The following is a 21,319-nucleotide window of genomic DNA, read 5'->3' as shown; positions in this document are numbered from 1 at the left end:
TCGTTGGGTGTTGGCTCTGTCTCCTTGTCATGCCAGGACAAAATACCACGGATGAGAGGCTTGCGTCACAGACAGTTATGATCTTATGTGCTGGAGGCTGGGAAGTCCAAGCTCAATGTGCTAGCCAATTCATTGCCTGATGAGGACGCTCTGCCTTGCTTGCAGCTGGCCACATTCTCACGGTGTCCTCCCATGGCACGGGGAGAGTTCTCCCTTCCACTCCTCACAAGGGCACCAACCCTATGCGATTAGTGCCCCGTCCTTGTGATGTCATTTAACCTTTACCACCACCTCCCAGGGCCTAGCTCCAAATACAGTCACATTGGGGGCTAGGGCCCAGAACAGGAATTTCAGGGGAACATAAATATTCAGTCCATAACCAGTGTCATGCAGGTGTCAGTTAAGACTAGAGAGGACAGAAGCATTGAAAGAAATGTTGAGAACAGGCGGAAGTGGACTAATTACGGAGAAGGGATTCTGAGGGGTATGGCCAATGTTTTGGGAGGTGAGGAAGTGGTGGATGCTGAGTCAGGGCCAAGGAGAAGCAGAGCATCATGGGACTAAGTATGAGACCAGGAGGGCCAACCTGTGGAATCCATGGTTTGATAGATGAGTGACAGAAACAGTCATGAGAAGCATGAAAACAAAAACTTTAATTAAAGTTAAAGTTATTAAAAATAAGCACTAGGAATACTACACAGAAGTGGGAAGACTCCTACGCATGACAACACGGATAAACTTTCACAGATCTAACAATGAATAAAAGCCAGATACAAAAAACTCCACAGTGCATGATACCATTTAGACGAACCCCAGAATGGAGAAAACTCATTTATGGGGCACGCACTGACAAGAAGGAGGAACCCGAAAGGCTGCTGTGATGTGGCAAAGGGCTTGTATCTTAATCCAGGCAGGGGCTATATTGGTATATATGTGCAAAAACTTTATCGAGGTATACATGTGGTATGACTGCATTATACCTTAATTTTTAAAAATCAGCATTTTTTGAACAATTTTTTTAAAAAATTGGGCTTTGGGCCAAATCGATTATCTACATACATTTCACCCAACCTGAAGCAATCTCACCAGTAAAAAGAAAGGCCCACATACAGCCTGACCCAGAATAGGGGGTCCCTTGGTCCACCACTCCTGTTCAAGTGGTAGGGAACTTCTATCACTGGGCCCACACCGGGGTGTGCTAGTTTCAGTTCGTATGGGCTCTGGAGAACCTGCTGTGTGTATCTCTTCCCCACATATCCAGTCACATCACGTTACTCGTTTGAAATGAGCCATAGCTGAAATATAGCTCATGAAAATCAGCGAATGCAGGGGTGCCTGGATGGCTCAGTCATTAAGCATCTGCCTTCAGCTCAGGTCGTGATCCCAAGGTCCTGGGACTGAGCCCCACAGCGGGCTCCCTGCTTAGCAGAACACCTGTTTTTCCCTCTCCCATGCCCCCTGCTTCTGTTCCCTCTCTGGCTGTGTCTCTCTCTCTGTCAAATAATAAATATATAAAAATCTTAAGGAAAAAAAGGAAAATCAGCCAATGTTTACAAATCAGGTTTATTTTTTTTGAGAGGTGGTTGTTAAACACTTAGCCATCACACCAATGGACCCTCGGCACCCCAGGCTTACCCAGGAAGAAATGAAGCTAAGGATAATTAGGCAAGAATATTTTATTATATTAACTATACCTACTTGAGTCCCTAGACCCCAAGTCCTTTTCACCTGTGGTGTTTTCCAAGGACCTGGCTTCAATGAGCCAAGTGGCCACTGAAGGTTAAAAAGCAGAGGCCTTGGGGCACCTGGGTGGCTCAGTGGGTTAAAGCCTCTGCCTTTGGCTCAGGTCATGATCTCAGGGTCCTGGAATCGAGCCCCGCATCGGGCTCTCTGCTCATCAGGGAGCCTGCTTCCCTCTCTCCCTCTGCCTGCTTCTCTGGCTACTTGTGATCTCTCTCTCTCTCTCTCCGTCAAATAATTAAATAAAATCTTAAAAAAAAAAAAAAAAAGGCAGAGGCCTTGATGCTTTCTACCCCAGGAGTGGGTATAGGTGACGCGGCAAAGCAGGGCTGGGAGACAGGGGGAAGGCATGCTAAGTTCATCTATTTGGGGCACCCTGTATGACCCCCCTCATACTTAATTAGTCATGAGTTCCTGACCTCTGTCCCCCAGACAAATAGTCATCATTCAAAGATTTGTGCACCAGGCACTGTTCTGAACACTATGGACACCAGAGAAGAGACAGAAATCCCCAGCAGCAAGAGCTACAGGTCGGTCAGTGACAGTCCTTTCTCATGAAAGCATCTCTCTCCTCTGTTCCTCTCATTCCCCCCTTGACCTGCCTTTGTTGAAGGTTTTCATTATCTCTTACCTGAATGGTTCCTACCCAACTCCAGGTCCTGTGGGAGGTTGGGGGTTCAGGGGAGCCTGAAGCTCATAAAACCAGAGAGGGTATGGCTCTTTCAGAAGAAAAAGACAAACTTTTGAATACATAATTATATATCACCATGAGAACACACTGCAAGGAGATATCAAAGGCCTTGGAAGGGGTCTGTGAGGATGAGGGTCCCTGAAGTTTAAGCCTCCTGGAGAACTGGCCTTTGCCAGGCCATCTCCATACTTCACCCAGAACAAGGTGAAAAATGGGACCCTCCCACCCTCCCACCCTCCTCTACTCCCCTCACCCCTTACCCTACTCTTACTTCCAACATGATAGCTTTCTTTCTGCGGACCATCCCACAACCATAAGAAAAGGAATTTGCTCTTGTCCCATGTGTAAATATAATGTATATATTATATTTACATGCTAAAATAGTTCCCTTTCTCTTCCTCAATGAGCATGAGACTGGTTGTCTTTGAGATGGTTTGTAATCAGTAGAAGTGTGGACAACCAGGAAAATGGAAGGGACATGCAGTCTTTTCTTTCTTCCAGCCTAGAAACTGGAGATGGGAGCTCTACTCTTTTGCCCAAGTGTTGACTCCCATTGTGTATTATTCAACACTGAGTAATTCAGCCTAGATTTGGGAGTGGGAGGGACCCCAGGGCAAGACTAACACATGTAGTGTGGGTCTTTCCCCTAACAACAGGGGAAGTCAACTGGGAGGAGGGCTGAAAGCTGGAGCATACCCACCCAGAAATCTTCTGAGATGGCCCCAAGCATTTTCCTTTTCCTCCTGTAACACGTGGACAACCGTATTTAGTGGATGCTTTAATATTTTTTTTCTGTCTTCACGTTCATGCCTCTCTAGAAAACTTGACCTTGAAGTGGATCCAAGTAACTGACGCTCTGGGACCTCCAGGGGGCGCAATGGCCCAACACACAGCCTGGCCGGGAGCCTTCCGCCTAATACACCACCTTAGATCTGTTTTCTGTCGCGTTGCGTCAGTGTTTGGAGAGAGAGTTCTGCTGGTTTTCTAAAGCACTGTTTGGGGTCTCCTGGGTGGCTCAGTCAGTTAAGCATCTGCCTTTGGCTCAGGTCATGATCCCAGGAGTCCTGGGATTGAGTCCCTCATTGAGTCCCTCATCAGGCTCCTTGCTTGGCGGGGAGTCTGTTTCTCCCTCTCCCTCTGCTGTCCCCCCTGCCTGTATGCGTGCTCTCTCTCTCTCTCTCTCAAATAAATAGATAAATAAAATCTTCAAAATACAGTTTTTAAAGATTTTATTTATTTATTTGTCAGAGAGAGAGTGAGTGAGAGCGAGCACAGGCAGACAGAGTGGCAGGCAGAGTCAGAGGGAGAAGCAGGCTCCCTGCGGAGCAAGGAGCCCGATGTGGGACTGGATCCCAGGACCCTGGGATCATGACCTGAGCCGAAGGCAGCTGCTTAACCAACTGAGCCACCCAGGCGTCCCACAAAATACAGTTTTAAGGCCCAGGTCTCCAGGAAAAATGCCATGCTCCTCCACATCACCTGTGATGTTGCAGGTGGAAGCCAAAGGCTTCCACCTTGAAGCAGGTACAGCAAACGCATTCAGCTCCCACTGACCTTTACATACACTATCTTGATCTCAGGCTCGGGCCCTTCTTCCAAGCTGCCCCAGTCCCTGCCCCTGCATCTCTAACGGCCCAGGTCACTCACTCTGGATAACACTGAGTGTTCATAAGTCTCTCACTGCCACAGTGTGATACCCAGAAAACACAAAACATAAAAATGCACGCAGAGCTCCAAGAACCAGCCTTGCTGAGTCTAAAGTAGAGATACTTACCTCCAACCACAGGGACTGATTCAGAATTGGCTCACCGGCCTTCTACCTGCTGGCCCGATTGATGTCCTCATCACTCAGCAGGCTTGCCCCTTGGTCCAGTGGCTCTAACCCAGAAAGCCTTTCTCTGGGGCTCCAGACCCTAGGAAGCCACCAACACCATCCTGGTTGATTTCTTTCTAGTCTGTGTAGTTAATAGAGAACAGAAAACTGTCCAAGTAAAGAGCCCTTCCAAGATGACTTTAGCTCAGTGCCACGAAGTCCTCTTTCTGCCCCAAGTCTACTTTGGGGAGAGTCTTCCAGAACCACGAAGATCTGCAACAGTAAAGCCCTTCCACCATCATGAAAAGGAATGTGGACTCTGCAGCCTCCCAGAGAAGAAAAGCAGGGCAATAGTGAGGACACTGCCTCCCCACCCCCCACCCCCACCACCCCCGCCCCCCGGAGAGAACAGCCAGGTGAAAGGGCTGGTATTTCCAACCCTGTGTCTGGGAAAGAGTAAGATCTTCAGCGTTGGGCAAGAAAGGGAATGGATGGAAGACTGGCAAGAGACAGGTGGATCAGGCATCAAAGGGCTTAGACCATCCCTAAACTGGCCCCTAAATGTCTACTTGGGGAGCCACTAGAGACATTTGTAAGTTTCTAAGCAAGTGAGGGCAGGAGGACAGAGGGTGATTGGGGTGGGCTGCTGGAGACAGGGGGCTAGTATCAGAGATGAGCTCCTGCTCCTAAGCCTGATGGATATCTGGAGAAGGTGCCATGGACAGACACAGGGAGGAGGACAGGAGGAAGAGCTAGGTTGCCAGACCAAGCGACCTCATTTCTGGCTATATAGAGCTATTGTGTTAGGGACCCTCTGTGGAGGCAGGTGCTTCCTCGAGAGTTGAGGCCAGCTCTGTGCTCACCAGGACTGGCAGAAGCAGGATGGAGGCCCACACCAGGAGATCGTGTCCCCAAGACGGCCTCTGAGGCTGCAGACCAGCATGAGTTCTCTGGCGGGAGAAGGGAGAAGGAAGCATGGCCCAGCAGCCTGGGGCACTCACAAGAGCAAGAGAGGCAGAGAGCTCTGGTCCTCAGGATGGCTTTCCCTGGGGTGTGTGTGGGAAGGAGGAGGGCTGGAGAGCCCAGGGCTGCAGGGAGTCAGAGGGCCTGAGGCCTGAGTGCAGTGCACACAGCGGCAGAGCTGGAAGGGAGCCAGACCATTAGGGCTCCGGGAGTGGCTTGATGGGGGCTGGCAGGGCATCCTTGGTGGAGTGCTCCTGGGGACTCTCAGAAATAGGAGGGGCACAAGTCGAAGGAGGAGGCGGGGACAAGGGGAGGGTTCTTTTAAGAATGGGGAGGTCTGAGCTGAGGAAAGGAAGACCAAGATACAAACAGATCAGATGGGGCAACGTCAGGAGATGCAGAAGCTGGGACTTAGTAAAGAGGTCCCTGAGCCTGCATGTTTAGTGGGGGTCCAAGGAAAGAATAGAATGGGCGATGAGACTGAGAATGGATGGAAACCACGCACGGCTGAGAGAGACAGCGGGATCTTGCCACCGTTCCCCGGACCCTCTCCATTAAGTAAGAGGTAGGCTGTCTGCTGGAAATTTCGAGAGCAAGAGGTATGTTTGAGGGTTGGAGAGAGGGGAGAATCAAGTATGGAACACTGGGGCAGGGGAAGGTCTCTCAAGCAACACTTCCCAAATGTAAGTGTACATGAATCCCCTGGGATCTTGTTAAAATTGGGTTCTGATTCAGCAGGCCTGGGTAGAACCTGGGACCCTGTATTTCTTTTCTTTTCTTTTTTTTTTTAAGATTTTATTTATTTATTTGACAGACAGAGAGCACAAACAGGCAGAGACACAGGCAGAGAAAGCGGGGTGGGGGAGGGAAGCAGACTCCACGCTGAGCAGAGAGCCTGATGTGGGGCTCGATCCCAGGACCCCGAGACCATGACCAGAGCTGAAGGCAGAGGCTTAACGCACTGAGCCATCTAGGTGCCCCGACCCTGCATTTCTAACAAGCTCCCAGGTAGATCTGTTGCTGGTGGTCCAGGACCCCACTGGGAGGAGCAAGGATCTAGAGTCAAATCAGGAGGTGGAGAAAGAGCCTGGCTGAAGAATTCACCTTAAGGAGAGACCTACCTTTGATAATCTCACCCAGGGTAAAAGCTGACACTTGGAGAAGTCTGGGTGGGAGTCACAGCCCCTGCAGTTAATGGGAAGGGGGACATGGAGAAGGAGGGATGGCAAAGAGGAAAGAAGTCAGGAGAGAAGGTAGGGGAGCCTCTGCGATGATAGGAGGCGTGGCAGTGCCCCCAGGGCTCCCTATCTAGGTCCGGGTGGACCACCAACTGCACACTTGGAGACCCTCCAACAGAGGATAGGAGTCAGCTTGGGCAAGAAAGTGTTATTCCAGGGTTATCTGAGAGAGCAAGCGACAGGCATGGCCGGCCACCCCTGTGCTGTTCTGCAGGAAAATACTGGACTCATTCTGGCTTTTTCAAAGCTTGGCCTGGACACATCAAGCCAGAATGTGAGGTGAGGGGCACACACCTAGGGGCTCTGCCCTAGGAACAAAGGTGAGATGATTTCTGTGCCAGAAACTTTAAAAAAAAAGGGGGGGGGGATGAAATCTGCAAGTCTGCGAAGGAGGGTGCTGGGGAGAAAGAGGAGGTGCGTTGGGCTCCCAGTCCTAACTCTGAGCCCTAAGTGTCTAACTTGCAATCAGAAATCAAGAGGTTTCAGAAAGGTACAGGCTGGAAACGAAAATGCTTTGGGTTTAGGCAACCGGGGGAAGGGGCTGAGGAAGGCCGCTCAGCGGTCTGGGGCCCAGGCTCCGAGAGAGGGAGCTTTGAGTCCTAGGCTGAGGTTAAGGCGAGGTCAGGTTCGCCAGGGGAAATGCAAGGTGGACAGTAAGGGCAAGCAAAGAACATCAAGAGTAAAAGCTTGAAGGCGTCAACATGAGCAGCAAGTGCAGACACAGGGTGTCAGCGTGGGGAATCTGGCGGGTACTTGGGAGAGCAAGGTGAGGCCAGAAGCCCGAGCTCTGTCCCACCGCGACCCGGAGGCGGCGGAGGTTTCTGAGCGCGGCGTGTCGCGCTCCTCCGGCTTTGGCGCGGCTCCCTCGTTGCGCAGCCCTGGCTGCCCCCTACTCGGGCCTCCCAGAGCCCGAGGGTCCCTCCAGCTTCTCCCCGCGGCCTCGGTCAGGCCGCAGCCCCCAGCCCCAGCGACCGACTCGCCAGGATCCGCCCCGCCGCGGCGGCCCGGGCCCCGCCGCTCCTCCCCCGATGATGTCACGTCCCCGGCCGCCCCTCGGCCGGCCGCGCCGCCCCGCCCCCGCCTCCCCCGGCCCCCAGTCCCCTGGGCCCGCCCGCTCCCGCCATCCCTCCTCCCGCCCGCGCTCCCTCCCTTCGACTCCCGCTCCCCCGGGAGCGGCGGCGGCGGCGGCGGCGGCGGGATGGCCCGGGCCCGCGGCCAGGCCCCGGGGAGCGGCGGCCGGCGGCGGCCGCGGCGGGGCGGCGCGGGAACCGGGCCCCGGGGGGAGTCGGCCGGGTTGCTGCTGCTGCTGCTCCAGGTGCTGCCGCCCGGGGCTGCGGCAGGGCCGGGGCGCCGGGGCACGCGGGGCTCCGCCGGCGGCGGCGTCTGCTGGCCCGGCGCTGCCCCTGCCTTTCCCCGGGACGCGCGGCTGCTGCTGCTCCTGCCGCCGCTGCCGCCGCTGTCGCCGCCGCCGCGGAGCTCCGCGCCCGCAGCCTCCGCCTCCCGGATGGTAATCAGCGCCCCGCGCCGGCGCCGCGGGCGGGCGGGAGGTTGGGGGGGGGCGAGGGGGAAAGGGCGGGCAGCCCCGCGCCCCCGCCTCGCCGGAGGCAGCTCCTGGGGCGCTCGGGCCCCCCCTCCGACGACCGCGGCCCTGGGCAGCCGCCAGAGCGCGCCTCTGGGGCGCCTCCGTGCGGACCGGGTGCCGGCTCCGCTCCCGCCCTCCCCGCCCCGCTCGCAGTCCGCCCGCCGGCGCTCAGGCCGCGGGGGAATCCCTCCATCTCCCCGCCCCGCGCCCCGGGAGGGGAGGGGACAGCGCCGGCGCTCGCGGACCCGCTTTCTCCGAGGGAGCGCCCGGGAGGCGAGCGCGCACTGAGACGCGGGGACCCGGCGCTGCGCTGCGCTCCTGGAGGCGCCCGCTGCCGTCGGGTCTGGCTGAGCCGAGACGTCCGCAGCCTCCGCGGGACCGCATTCCCGGCGGCGGGGGCGCCCACCGACCGCGCGCCCTTATGTTCCCCGCGCAGGACACTCTGCCCCGCGGCGGGCTGAACCTGAAGGAGGAGCCGCTGTTGCCCGCCGGCTTGGGCTCGGTGCGCTCCTGGATGCAGGGCGCGGGCATCCTGGACGCCAGCACCGCGGCGCAGAGGTAAGCGCACGGACGCGACCCGGCGCGCTCGGGTTGGACGACTCCGCAGCGCCTTCGCTCAGCCTGCTGAGCTGCTGGGGCGAGGGGTGGGGGAACCCTAACTCTGGACAGTCGCTGCAAGCTCTCCCGCCCACCCTGCCCGGAGCGCCTCTGCTTCCTCCTGAGGCTCTGGGGCGGGCCGGGGCGGGGCTTCTACCGCCTCTGCCGCTGTCCCAGCTCTGATTTCTGATTTCTAACTGTCGCTCAGGGGCCCGGCGGTCCATGACTCTAGAGTAAAAAGGTGTCCCCGCTGCCCGCAGTCCCTGAGCCATGACCCACAGCCACCGGCCGTCAAATAACAGGCAACCCCTCCTTCATGGGCAGTCCCAGTGCCTCTCCTGGTCCAATTCGAGGCTCTCTGCCAGGAAAGGCACAAAACCCAGCCCCCTTTCTGCTTTCCCACGCCCCTCAGAGTTGAAGGAGGGGTGCGTGTGGAGCCAGAGAAGAGGCTGGGGGCTGAAGAGTGGGGAACAGGCGAGCTGGACAGTCGCCTTGGCTGGAATGATTGGGGCTCAGGCCCGGCGCTCAGGCCCCGCCTCTCCTCAAAGAGGTTTCCTGGCGGGCCCTGGAGGAGGCAGAGGGTCCCTGGGAGCCCGGCATCTATGCCAAAGCCTTGCAGGAGTCTGGGCAGAGGGCCTGGATAGGGAATGGACTCCTGGGTTGGAGAGGAAGTTTAAATGGTTTGTTGGCCTGCCCCCACAGCACCTGACCACGGACTTTTTTGTGCCCCTACTTGTAAACGGTCGTGGGGCGCGGTTATTGGGGGCGGGGGGAGTCAGATATCCTACTGGAGTTCTCAGTGGTTAAGACTAAGGAGCTGCAGACTCTGCAGACCCCTGGGGACCTGGGAACTGGGCTTCCCCGAGGTCTGAGCCGCTGCTGGAGCAGGAGCCTGAAGGGATTCTGCAGGAGGGTCACCTGGGCACATGGGCCCAGCATTCCCATCCCTGGGCCTGTTCCTCAGTGGCAGCTTCTAGTCCAAGTCCAACCTCAGGCCTTAACAGACACACATTTTGTTCCCTGCGCCAGCCAAACCTGTTTCTGCACTCCTGTCCTTTGCTGACTGTCAGCAGGGAGTGCTGGGGGGGGGGGGGCTCTTCCTGGAGCTCATCTCTTCAAGAGGAGAGGGGCTTGCTATGAATTAATTTACATAGTTTTACTCATATAAGTATATTCCAGAAAAATTGGTAAGCAAGAAACAAAATTCTACCTTTCTGATACAACTACTGTCAACACTTTAGTGTATTTCCTTCCCATCCTTTTTCCCATTCACGTGGGTTTTTTACTGGGCTGTGCAAACAATTCTGTATCCTGCCAGATTTTCTGTTGGTTCTGTTTTTATATTTAATTTGAGATGGTCTGTTACTTAATGAAGGCTCCGTCATTTTGTCCACCACCAGCTGTTGTGAGAGCTCCTTGTAAGAGTGGGTGAAGAGTTCCAGGGGGACCCCTGAGGCTTAGGGTTCCTGTTTCTCTCTGACTGGACCCTCTGTCCCTGTGTCAAGCCAGCAGGTTTGATGAGGGAGGAGCAGATACGAAGGAGGTGGTGCTCTTGTAGCCTGTATGGGTTCAGAAGTGTGGGGATGGGGCCTTTTCCCAGAGGATCTGACCATCAGCAATGTTGTCTGCACGTGGAGGAGGGGGTTCTTGAATGGCATTGAGATGTCCCATCTGAGTCCTGGGGACCACATCGCTGGGACTCAGAAGCCCTCCCGTTGGAAGAGGGGCATTTCTTCAGGCCTGGGCTTCTTATTTGCAAGTCAAGAGACTTCTCTGCCTCAGAACACAGATTGGGAACACACCCCCGCCCCCTTTGGTTGACTCTGGACCACCTCCTTCCAGTGAAGAGCAGGCTAATCCTTTCTCCTCATTCTTCCCAAAGTGGTCCATTGTCTCTCCCATTAGTGTCTTGATCCCCCGGCAGGTCTTTCCATCCTGAAACAGCAGCAACAAACATTCCTTTCCCCATCCCTACCCCCGTCTCCAACCTCTACCTGACTTCTGTCCCTGTCACCTTTGGGAAATTTGCCCAGGAGAGCTCTTCCCCAAGCCTGCTTGGTATCTGACAGTCATCTTTGATGCCTTGCCCCACAGCCCCGTGATGGTCAAGGCTCCTAGATGTTTCTTCATGTCTGAGGTCAACTTTTTAACAATGGCTCACCCCTGTCCTTCACCTGTTTCCTCCCTGGCTTGAAGGTTAATCTATCCCTGTTTACCGCTGCAGCCTGCTATCCCCCTACCCCAGCCCCAGGCTCTCACCTCTCCCCCAAAACCATCTGCCATGTCCCAGGGGGACCAGAACAATATTTTTGAAGAACTCTTCTCTGATCATGTCCTTCTCTGATTAAAAACTTCAGTCACCCCTGCTTCCTCCCAAGTATTCAGCACTCAGGGCTTACCACTGTCTAATCCCAAACTCCCTTCCAGCCATTGGCACAACACTTGGCATCTAACAATGCCTCTTTTTGGCCCCAGCACCCACCTACCCACTGAATAAAGTCTTACAGTCTTGGGGACCCACTGCACCCCAGCACCTTCTGTATGTGTGCCCTCCCACCTGGACCTCAGGAACAGTTCTCAGCGCTGCCTAAAGATCCTAGCCACAGCCCAGAATCAGCAGTGCCCCACCAGCCCGTGCCTTTCTTTAGGGCAAGGATGAGGGCTTATTCGTCCTTGTGTCCCCAGCACCAGGACAGGCTGGAGCAGTCAGCAGAGAGGGGGGCAACGAGTATCTGCTGAAGGAAATGCGTGTTAAAAAGTTCCCAGATTCCTTTTTGTTGGGCTCCCCTCCCTATGCTGGTGGTCTCCAGCATCTACCTGACTCTAGGAACCAGATACTGGGTGGCGACTGCTTTTCAGCTTTATGACGCCAAGTTTTACAGAAGGTGGAGGTGGAGGAGACGGCCCCAAACCTGCCAAGATCAGTGAGGGAGGCTCTGCCAACAGGAAGGGAAGTTCTGAGCAAAAGAAGAGTAGGGGAAGAGAGGGGCTCCATGCCCTTGCCCTGGAGGCAAGAGGGGAGGGAAGGGAAGTCTGGCGCTTCGAGGGCTGGCAGGATCTTCCCAGTGGGGAGCTCTAAACAAGGACCCCATGCCAGCCCCAGCCCGTGTTCCTCTTGCTGGAGTGCTCAGCCCAGAAGCAACTCTCCTCTCCTGATGGGATTCCTGGCCCAGGGAGACTCCTGCAGGACCCCAACCGCCACTCCCCCTCTAGCAGGTCCCAGCACACAGGCAGGCCCTGAGAAAGCCAGCTGGGCTGCCTTTCCTGTAAGCAGCTGCACGCTAGCCTCCCTGCTAGGAAATGCTTTTGTTTGCTTTAATAATTAATAGCCGCTCCTCAGCCTGGGACCTGGCAGGCGGGCCTGTGGGTGGGTGGCGAGGGGGTGGGCAAAGAGAAGCAGAGTGGGCAAGCTTTAGGTGGAATGCAGGGCAAGAAGAAGAGCTGGCTGAGATCCTTTCCCTCCCCCCACCCCACTGGGGGGGGGCCTGGGTGGCTGAGATAACTTCCTGTGGCAGGTGAGCCTACCCACTGCCCAGCAGCGGAAGTAGGGAATATGAAGCAGCCCAAAGCCTCGTCTCCCGCAGACCCCTCCAGACACAGATTCAGAGCCTCCAGTTCCTCTCCCTGACCACATGGTCAACGTGGGTGTGCCCCAGTGGGCTGCTGCTTTTATCTTTCTGGTCTGTAGCACAGCTAGGGTCTGGGCCTGTCGGGTTGGGCAGGGTTAGGCCAACGGATCTTGGCTGGGGCCAGGAAGGCCAGACCCAGTTTGATGGCTCCCAGCCGTCCCAGGAGCCCAGGGGAGGCCTGCAGGGAGCAGGGCCAGTGGGACACTTGGAGGAATAGCGGACACAGAGATAAAAGAGACCTATGTAGTGGGCTGGGATAGGGCTGCAATTAGTAGCAGAAATTTTAGAGAAAGGTGAGACAAGGGATGAGATGCAGGAGACATAGGTTTTTTGTTCCTTCTACCTCTTGGGGGAGCCTCCCCCCACTGCGGATGACCTTAGGGCTTGTCCCCATTTCCCCAGCATTCCAGATTCCCAGGCAGATCAGGTCCAAGTCAAGGCACTGCTCAGAAACTTGGGCTATCAAGGCAGGCAAGAGTTAGGTCAGTGGGGGGCTAATGGGAAGGGAGAAGGTCCAAGGATGCCTTTGGGGGGAGGCAAAACTCCAGCCTGGGCCACTGGTCCTCTGAGGGACTTGGGATGCTTGTTTTAAATTACTTGTATTTTTTATAAGCATATAGTCAGGCATGTAAGGAGCCCCAAGTGACCTCGTGAGGACAGAGTTGAGTGGCGTAGTGCTCTCCGTACTAGAACCCCGGGGCAGGGTCCAGCAGCTGCTCTGCTGGGTCCTGCCCCGCCCTGGGAAGGAGTGTCTCCAGGGACCACTGGGACCCCCGCAATAGCAGCCAGACAACCCTGCAGCCCCCAGCATGTCCCCACCCATATCCCCCAGACACAGGCCACCTGACGGCCCTAGCCGGGAAGGACAGGTTTGTCCTTGTTGTCAACTTTAACCTGGATTCCCAGCACCGTACTCCAGAAGCCCGTGCACACCCACACTTGCTACAAAGCACGTGTCCTCAGACCATAAAGTAGCAGCGCACACCGACGCTCACCTGCCACTGTCACCTTTTAACTCACGGGCCATTCCAGAACAGAAGATGGGAACGCGGGTGAGCGGGCCACGGTAGAAATATGAAAACGAGCGCTGTCCCCTCCTGTGTCTGGGTTCTTTAGTACAAGAGCAAATGCCCCGCCCTTGGCACACTCCAGTATCTGTTTTGAGCATTTTGTTGAAAACGATCTTTTAAAGAAAGCCAAGAGATGTGTAATTCTTTTTGGAGCCTCACAAAAGTGATGAATGTGGTGGTTCTTGCCATTCAGCTGGCTTTATCTGAGAAAGGCGTCTGTGTGGCATGCTTCGTGCTCTAGTGATGCTAAGGGAACGAGATGTCTCTGAATTATAGGCTCCAGCAACTCATATACCTGGGGAAGCTGTTCTTATACCTGTTTGCCAATTTTTTAGTCAGTCCCTTGGGCTGTAGTCTTACCAGCTTCTAACACACTGCAGGCCTCTGGATGGCTGGTGGTTGGTACCCTGCCACCTTGGTGAAAGGTCTGCTTCTGCTGCCAGCACCTGGCTCTGGAGACTTCCTTAGGCTGCCGGAGCCTGCTCTGCCCACTTGCACACAGAGCCTGAGAAATGACTGCCCAGGACCTCCCCCTGCCACTACGCCTTCCACCAATGACTAACTGAAGTTGGTGGATAACTACCCCAGTTCCCTCCTCCAAAGCACCTGCTCTATTCTAGACTGTTTCTAGAGCTCCCAGTAGGACTGAGAAGCTGCAGTGGCCCACAGCGGTGACTTGCGGCACCCTTTTACGGAGTGCCTCTCCTCTTTCTCATTCCCCAATTCCAGCCCTGTGTTTGCTGGAATCACTTCCCACTTAAACTGTTTGCATTTGAACCCTTGCGCCTCCAGACTAAAGGGATTCTACTCCTGCTTCCCTTTTTCCTTTTAGATAAGGGATTCTTTATCCATAGACATCCTTGCACTTGCTCCCTACGGCCCGGCCTGTGGGAGACTGCAGAATCAGAGACACCGGCCTTCATCCACATCTCTCTGTCTCTAAGCTAGTGAGAGCAGCCACACCTCCCGCCTCCCACACGTTTGCACCCAGCAGGGGCTCTCTGACCTCTGGGCGTCCCCTGTGTCCATTTTCTGAGCTGTCTGCATGTATCTCTCTCTCTCTTTCTTTCTGTTCTTTAATCCTGGTTTGTTTTCTCATTACAAGAGCATCAGCTCTTCCCAAGGGGGAGAGGAGCTGAAGTCTCTCCCCTCCCCAACCCTCTCCCTCTGGGCCTTGTCCTTGTATCTAGGCATGCAGATTGGTCCCCTATTGCACGGTGGGGGTGGAGGCGCACGGGGGAACCAGGACAAGGAAGGGATAGTCCAGAGCTACCCCCACGTTCTTGCTGAGGTCCTGATCCTTCTGTCATTGTCCGTCTCTTGTTCGCAGGAAATACGATAATGACTTTCCAAAGCAAAACTTTTTCTATTTCACCTTGAGCTTCTCTCACTGGTCCAGCAGGAGTATGAACAGGGGAGACTGGAGACAGTCACAGACCAGCAGCCCTGGGTGTGCCCTGGGTCTTGCCCACTCTGCGGTCCTCTCCTGGTCTTGTGGTTTGGTGGGGGGAAGCTGGAGCTGTAATACTCATATTGTTCTGTCCTTGATCTTGATGGTAAACCTGTCTGTAAGCTGGATGCTAGCCACCTGTCCCGTTGTTTTGCCTCAGTGGGTGTGAGCCCCAGAGGATGAGGGTGCCTGAGACCCATTCAGCAAGGTGGGGAAGACAGGATGATGCCAATGCTGGGCTGCCTTAGAAGAAGCGGAATGAGCCCCCCACCCCCACCCCGACCCTCCGGCTTTGGGGTGGGACCGGCACGTGAGACAATGCAGCCCTCTCCCCATCCCCGGACCAGCAGCACTGGATACTGGTCCACAGGCCCCAGGCAGCAGGCAGCAGTACCTGCCCTCTATCCTCTCCCTGGGTTTCCTGACCTCTCCCCCCAGGAATCCCCTCTTGCATGGAGGGCAGCCCTGTGGAGGGAGTTCAGCTTGGGACCTGGGCCAGACTCCCCAGGTCTGGTCCTTAGAAGCCTGGCAGGAGCTGGCAGGCAGCCAGGACCCAGGACAGACTGATATTTGCCAAGAGGGATGGATGAGAGAGGGAACTCCTGCCAGCATCACTAATTTACTCTTGGCCTGGAAGTCCGGGGATGTCTGTGAAGGAAGGGTATATAGAATGGTGTAGGGGATTGGGTGGTTGCTCCGCATCGACCCCTCCCCTGTGAAGGCCCCTGTCTCTGTACCCTCCAGCTCGGCCATCTGAGAGCCTTCCAGGCACCTCTCCTGGTCTAGCTGATGGAATAAAGGGCAGAGTGGGAGATCTGGGAGGGCTCCATGAGCCCACCCCCTTCCGCCTTTTCTCCCCTCAGGTGGTCCTGGAACCTGACCAATCGAGCTTCTCTCCCCACTCCCCCCAAACTGGTCCTGGGGCCAGAAGGAGGAGTCAGGATTGCTGCCTCATTAGCATATTCATCAGCAGTAATCAGGGACCTGCTGTGATCAAAGCTCTTCCGGCTTCCCTGCCTCTTGGCAAAAGGGAAGCTGGAGGGTCAAGGCTTGGACTTGAAAGGACTTCTTGGCCTAAGGGGGAGGGGAGGAGAGGGCAGAGGAGGTGCGAAGCTGGAGGGAGAAAGGGGCACCTGTAGAAAGAACCTTTGGTGGGGGAAAGAGAAGGTGACCGTGGCTCCTCCAACTCCTCTTGATCAGAGACCGGCAAGACCCATCACCCAATCCTGAAATCAGCATTTCACCAGGACCAGCAAGGCTCCCAACCAGGCTTAAGGAGGTGGTACAATTGTTCTTTGAATATTTCTGTATTTACTGTAAGATGTATGAGTAAAAACACAAGCGTCTCAAGCCAGGATAGCCCAGTCATTATGGTTTTTGCATGAAGCAGAGTGAGAGTAAGTTGATTTAAAATTATAAGAACAGCATTAAGGAGTGATGCTTATGGCGGATGTTTCCACAATGGTGTGTCCCTGATGGGACCCTGGTCTGAATGGTTCAAGGCAGCCGTGCCATCCTCATGCTCTCCTCTGCATCCCTGCAGGGCCTTCTCGCTTCCCCACCCCACTGCACCTTCCCCATGGGTAGCATCTTCTAAGCCCTGCCGGGCCTCAGAACCTTCTGGTGGCCCTTCATTGTATTGCTCAAGACTTATCCCTCAGCAAAATTGGTGCAAAAAAAAAAAGAAAAAAAAGCTAAAAACTCAGCCGTGTCAAACAACAAACACCCCTTGCCTCACATAGTTTCTCAGAGTCAGAAGTGAGGGAGCAGCTCGTGCTTCTCCTGAGGCTGCAGTCATTTGAAGGTGTCACTGGGGCTGATCTTCTTCCAAGGTAGCTCATTCATACAGCTGGCAAGCTAAGTGCTGGCTGTGGGCAGGAGAGCTTGGTTCTTCTCCACATAGACCCTCCACAGGGCTGCTCGAGTGTCCTCACAACATGGCAGCCAGCTTTGCCCCCGGGGGCTGATCCAATAGAACAAGGCAGAAGCCACCATGTCTTTTATGACCTAACCTTGGAATCATCTGCCATCACTTGTGCCACATTCTATTGGCTGCACAGACCAACCCTGATACAGTCTGGGTGGGGACTACACAACAGCAGAAATACCAGGAAGTGGGGCTCATGGGTTGCCATCTTGGCTACCACACATGAGGAGAACCAACCTGAGTGAAGTCTTGGAGGGTGTCCCAGGGCCCCCTACACACACTTGCACATGCTGTGAAGCCTCATTTCTCAGCAACGGTGGTGGCCATAGTTGCCTTTTTTTTTTTTTTTTTTTTAAGATTTTATTTATTTATTTGACAGAGAGAAATCACAAGTAGATGGAGAGGCAGGCAGAGAGAGAGAGAGAGGGAAGCAGGCTCCCTGCTGAGCAGAGAGCCCGATGTGGGGCTCAATCCCAGGACCCTGGGACCATGACCTAAGCCGAAGGCAGCGGCTTAACCCACTGAGCCACCCAGGCGCCCCCATAGTTGCCTTTTGTAGAGGGAGGGTCTAAAGCCATGAGAAACCTGAGGAACCATCTTTTCAAGACCTTGGCCCAGAGGAGACAGTCTAAACTCAGAGCCTGGTTTTTGTGTCTCTCCAGACTTGGTACTTCCAATGCAACTTCTTCTTCTCTTCACTTAACTTTCTAGAATCCGTGGTCCAGCCACACCAACCTTCACGCGTACAGCCATTCCTCATGCTCTTTGTTCTGCTCCTTTCCCTGTTCTGTTGAGCTCCCATTCATTCCTCAAGTACCAGGGGGAAAGCTACCATCTCCACGAAGGCTTCTGAACCTCATTTCTCACAGAAAGAATTCACTTTTTTCTTCCTTTGCTTCTAGAGTTGTTTTGTTTGTTTGTTTTTGTTGTTGTTTGTTTGTTTCTCTTGTGTCCTAGCCTTCTGTATCTGTCTTCCCTCCCTTCCAGGCATTTAATTCTAGCCCCACTCAGTGCCATGGGTCCGGGACTTGGTACATGGCTGGGGCTGAGGAAGTATTTGGGGAATGGGGCCTTTGTTTTTCTCCTCCTGCTCTTGCCTGGCCCTGGCTTGTAGGAATCTTTTCTTTTTCTTTCCTTTTTTTTTTTTTCCTAAGATTTTATTTTTAGGTAATCTCTACACCCAACATGGGGCTCAAACCCACAACCCCGAGATCAAAAGTCCCATGCTCCACTGTCTGAGTCAGCAGGACACCCCTTCTAGGAGTCATTTCTGATGAGCCAGGAGACAGCTCTTGGCGAGGCTAGACCAAAGGGTCCCCCTGCCCAAGGGAGCCAGCGTATATCTTTCCCACCCTGTGAAGGCTGGTCCCTGTACTCCTGAGGGGTGCACCCTCTGCCTTCAAACATAGCCCGGGGTCCGGGCTGGGCAGAGCAATGGCCCTGAGCCAGTTTAATGTCTCTGAGAGCCTGAGGGACATCACCATCATCTCCCAGGTGATGCCATAGTCTCACAAACACAGTCGTGGGCTGGGGTACCATGTGAGACATTTGGTCCAGAACCTCCTAGCTGCCCCTTGATGCTCTAAAGGGCAGTCACAGGAGCCTCTGTCAGTTAGATGGGTGGTCCATACCTTTGATTTTAGAGATAGATCAGCCTTTCAAAATATGGGGCCCAGGAAAAAGCCTGGGAGGGGGCCTGGCAGGGGTGTCTCCGCGGCTGCCCTCTCTGCCCCTTGCTCCCAAGGGAGCAGGCAAGGGTGACGTCAGTCCAGGGAGCCGTGTCTGGAATTGATATCCCGGGCAAGGATGGAAGGGCCCCAGCCCACCTGATTTCTGGTCTAGACTCTTGTCGTGGCAGGACGGCACCCTGACCAGCCTCCCCCACAACCTGGTGGAGGTGCTGAGGTCTTTCTCCCCAGTCCCCCAACCCCACCCCCCCACCCGCCCCGGAGTGTGTCCCGTGGTTTGACAGCCCCTTTCTTCCTCACAGCGGCGTGGGCCTGGCGCGCGCACATTTTGAGAAGCAGCCACCCTCCAACCTCAGGAAATCCAACTTCTTCCACTTCGTGCTGGCCATGTATGACCGGCAGGGGCAGCCTGTGGAGGTGGAGCGCACGGCCTTCATCGATTTCGTGGAAAAGGACCGAGTGAGAGGCTCGTGGGCTCACGGCACCAGAGCAGGGGGGAGGAAGGGGGTGGGTTCAGGGAACCCCCTCCCATAGGGTAGACGGATGGACCATGGTGGAGGGGTGAAGTGGGGGGGGTGGGATGGATGGAAGGGAGTGAGGAAGGGTGGGATTAGGCAGGAGGTGCTGACGGGAGACTTGAGGAGCCAGGGGAAAGCTGAGCATCTCCATCTTGGCGCCGCAGGAACCTGGGGCTGAAAAGACCAACAATGGAATCCACTATCGCCTCCGGCTGGTGTATAACAATGGTGAGTAAGGCCCACTCCTTCCTGTGGCTCCTGGTGGGGAGGGTGTTGAGTGTGGTTCAATCACTAGAGGCCACAGCAAGCCCTCTCCACCTCCCCACCCTTAGGACTTCGGACGGAGCAGGATCTCTATGTGCGCCTCATTGACTCCATGTCCAAGCAGGTGAGCCAGTCCAGGGGATGTTCAGGCCCATCTTGCCCCCCTCTTGGACCCCATCTGAGTGAGCACCCTCACCCCTGGTCCCACCTCCTCCTTGCTCCTCATCCCCACTGGTCCAGCTCCTGTGGCAGGAGGCTGTGTGGCCTCGCCCTCCAATCTGTAAAAAGACAATGTTTGTACAGAGGCCCTGTCTTAGGTGACCTCCCCTAGAAGGCCAAACCAGATGGGCATGCAGGTGTGTGTGATTTATTGAGAAGCAGGAGTGAACCTTTCAGGAGAAGGCAAGGGAGGGAAGCAGGACAGAAAAGGCTGAGCAGGGCTCAGCAAGGATGTGGTTCCAGCTGGAGTCTAGTCTCAGCCTGATCCCCAGGGATCTCTAGAGAAACAGAGTCACGCCCCCTTGAGGCAAGGAGGCCAGGATTCTGTACACTGTATCAGTCAGTAGTTGTCTGGGAACCACTCCCATGGGGAGACATTTCCAAGCTAGGCAACTCCTATCTGCTGAGAGCAGTTCTCAAGAGAAAGCCCTCACCAGCCTCCACTAACCACAGCTGGGGGATGGTGCCCTGGTCCACTAAAGGGGGACTGGGTGAGGCCCCAGAATTTCTACTGCAGACCTTTAGCACTCGCTGGTCTAGAAGGTCACAGGAGGCTGAGAGGCCAGCATAAGGAGCTGGGGGAAATTGAAACCTGAGTAAATCCTGATGGATCCTGCCCAAGACAGGGCCCCAAGTGTCAGGGCTTTTCAGGGAAGTTGTGTGTGCCGGTAAGGAGCAGGGCTGGGTCACAAATGGGCCCATTAGTGGCCTGAAATGCAAGGTGGAGACGGGCTTTCCAACAGTCTTCTAGCAGCTTCCACCCAATCTCAGGGCAGGGGAAGAAATTGTTTCTTTCTAGAAAGCCTGTGGCCACTGTGGTCTGGGAGGCAATGAGGCAGCAGCCAGTGGGACTGTGTGGGGATAAGTGTGGAACGGGTGGGAGGAGGTCTGGAGAGAGGGAGGGACCCCACCAATGAGGAATGGCCTGGAGGCACAGGGGGACATAAAGTGGGAAGCTGGAGCTACAGTTTAGGGAGCTCCCTACTCTGCTGCGGGGCAGAGTAGAGACCAGGGAGCTGGTGGGAAGGCTGATCCAATAGCACAAGGGAGACATACTGGCCTGGGATGGGGAGTGAGACTGGTGGGGAGAACCCAGAGGAACAGTGCTTGCGAGCAGGAGACAGAGATCACCTAGAGCCATGGGAACAGTGGAGATAGGAGTGTGTCTACCCCACCAACAGCCCAACCTTGTGGACTAGGGACCTCCCCAGCCCCAAACAGAGCTGGCTCTGAAAAAAGCTGCCTGTGGACAAACAGAATCTATAGACCCACCTCATGCCACCCTTGCCCACCGCAGCCCCCGTTGGGGTTCCTGGTTTGGGGAGCCCGGTCCCAGCTCCTGCTCTGCCTTCTTGGGCGCCCCAGAGCAAGTTGGAGTGCAGGATCTTCCCTGGGAGTAGGGCCCATCTCTCCCCTGCACTTGGATTTGAGAATAACCTCCTTCCTCTTGAGCCTGTGCATTCCTCCTCTCCCCCAGGCAATCATCTATGAGGGGCAAGACAAGAACCCCGAAATGTGCCGCGTGCTGCTCACCCATGAGATCATGTGCAGGTGAGAAGGTTTGGGACACTTGCACCTTTGTCTCTGGGCCCGACCGGGCCCTGCCCTGACCACTGCCGACACAGCCCGGCTCCTCGAAGCTCCCTCGGGAAGCCAGATGGGAGGAGGCGATGCGGGAGGAGGGAAGCCCTTGAGCACAGTGCTGGCTGAAGAGAGGATCCTTGAGGCCCCATTAGCCTGGCCTGTTTATGTGGCTTCTCCAAGTGTTTTTGTAAGACAGGCCTCCTGCCACCACTGGAAAGCTTAACTAATAAAGCTCAGGGGAGGCTTGCTGAGGAGGGGGGCAGGGCTGGGCCTCCCGGATTAGCTTAGAAGCTAGAGAGAGGAAACTTTGCTGCCTCCTGGGTGAGCCTCAGGGTGCTCCTTAGGG

General features: G+C 55.3%; 1 protein-coding gene across 6 annotated transcripts in view; it reads left to right on the top strand.

The window, feature by feature from the left end:
• The first annotated feature begins 7,560 nt into the window (after window positions 1–7,560).
• EBF4 (EBF family member 4) overlaps window positions 7,561–21,319 on the top strand; it is a 57,818-nt gene continuing 44,059 nt past the window's right edge. The window contains exons 1-6 of one of the 6 annotated variants that reach the window (XM_082744565.1): window positions 7,561–7,952; window positions 8,464–8,585; window positions 18,691–18,847; window positions 19,071–19,134; window positions 19,239–19,294; window positions 20,867–20,940. In XM_082744565.1, coding sequence (XP_082600691.1) covers window positions 7,644–7,952; window positions 8,464–8,585; window positions 18,691–18,847; window positions 19,071–19,134; window positions 19,239–19,294; window positions 20,867–20,940 — 782 coding nt within the window. In that variant the 5' untranslated portion in view covers window positions 7,561–7,643. The remainder of the gene's footprint in view (window positions 7,953–8,463; window positions 8,586–18,690; window positions 18,848–19,070; window positions 19,135–19,238; window positions 19,295–20,866; window positions 20,941–21,319) is intronic. The other 5 variants (XR_014315311.1, XM_082744562.1, XM_082744564.1 and 2 more) reach the window with 5 other exon arrangements.

This window comes from Mustela nivalis (genome assembly GCF_964662115.1).
Source record: "Mustela nivalis genome assembly, chromosome: 8".
NCBI lineage: Eukaryota > Metazoa > Chordata > Mammalia > Carnivora > Mustelidae > Mustela > Mustela nivalis.
The sequence above is the reverse complement of the archived record's forward strand: the minus strand, read 5'-3'. Positions and strand labels throughout refer to the sequence as shown.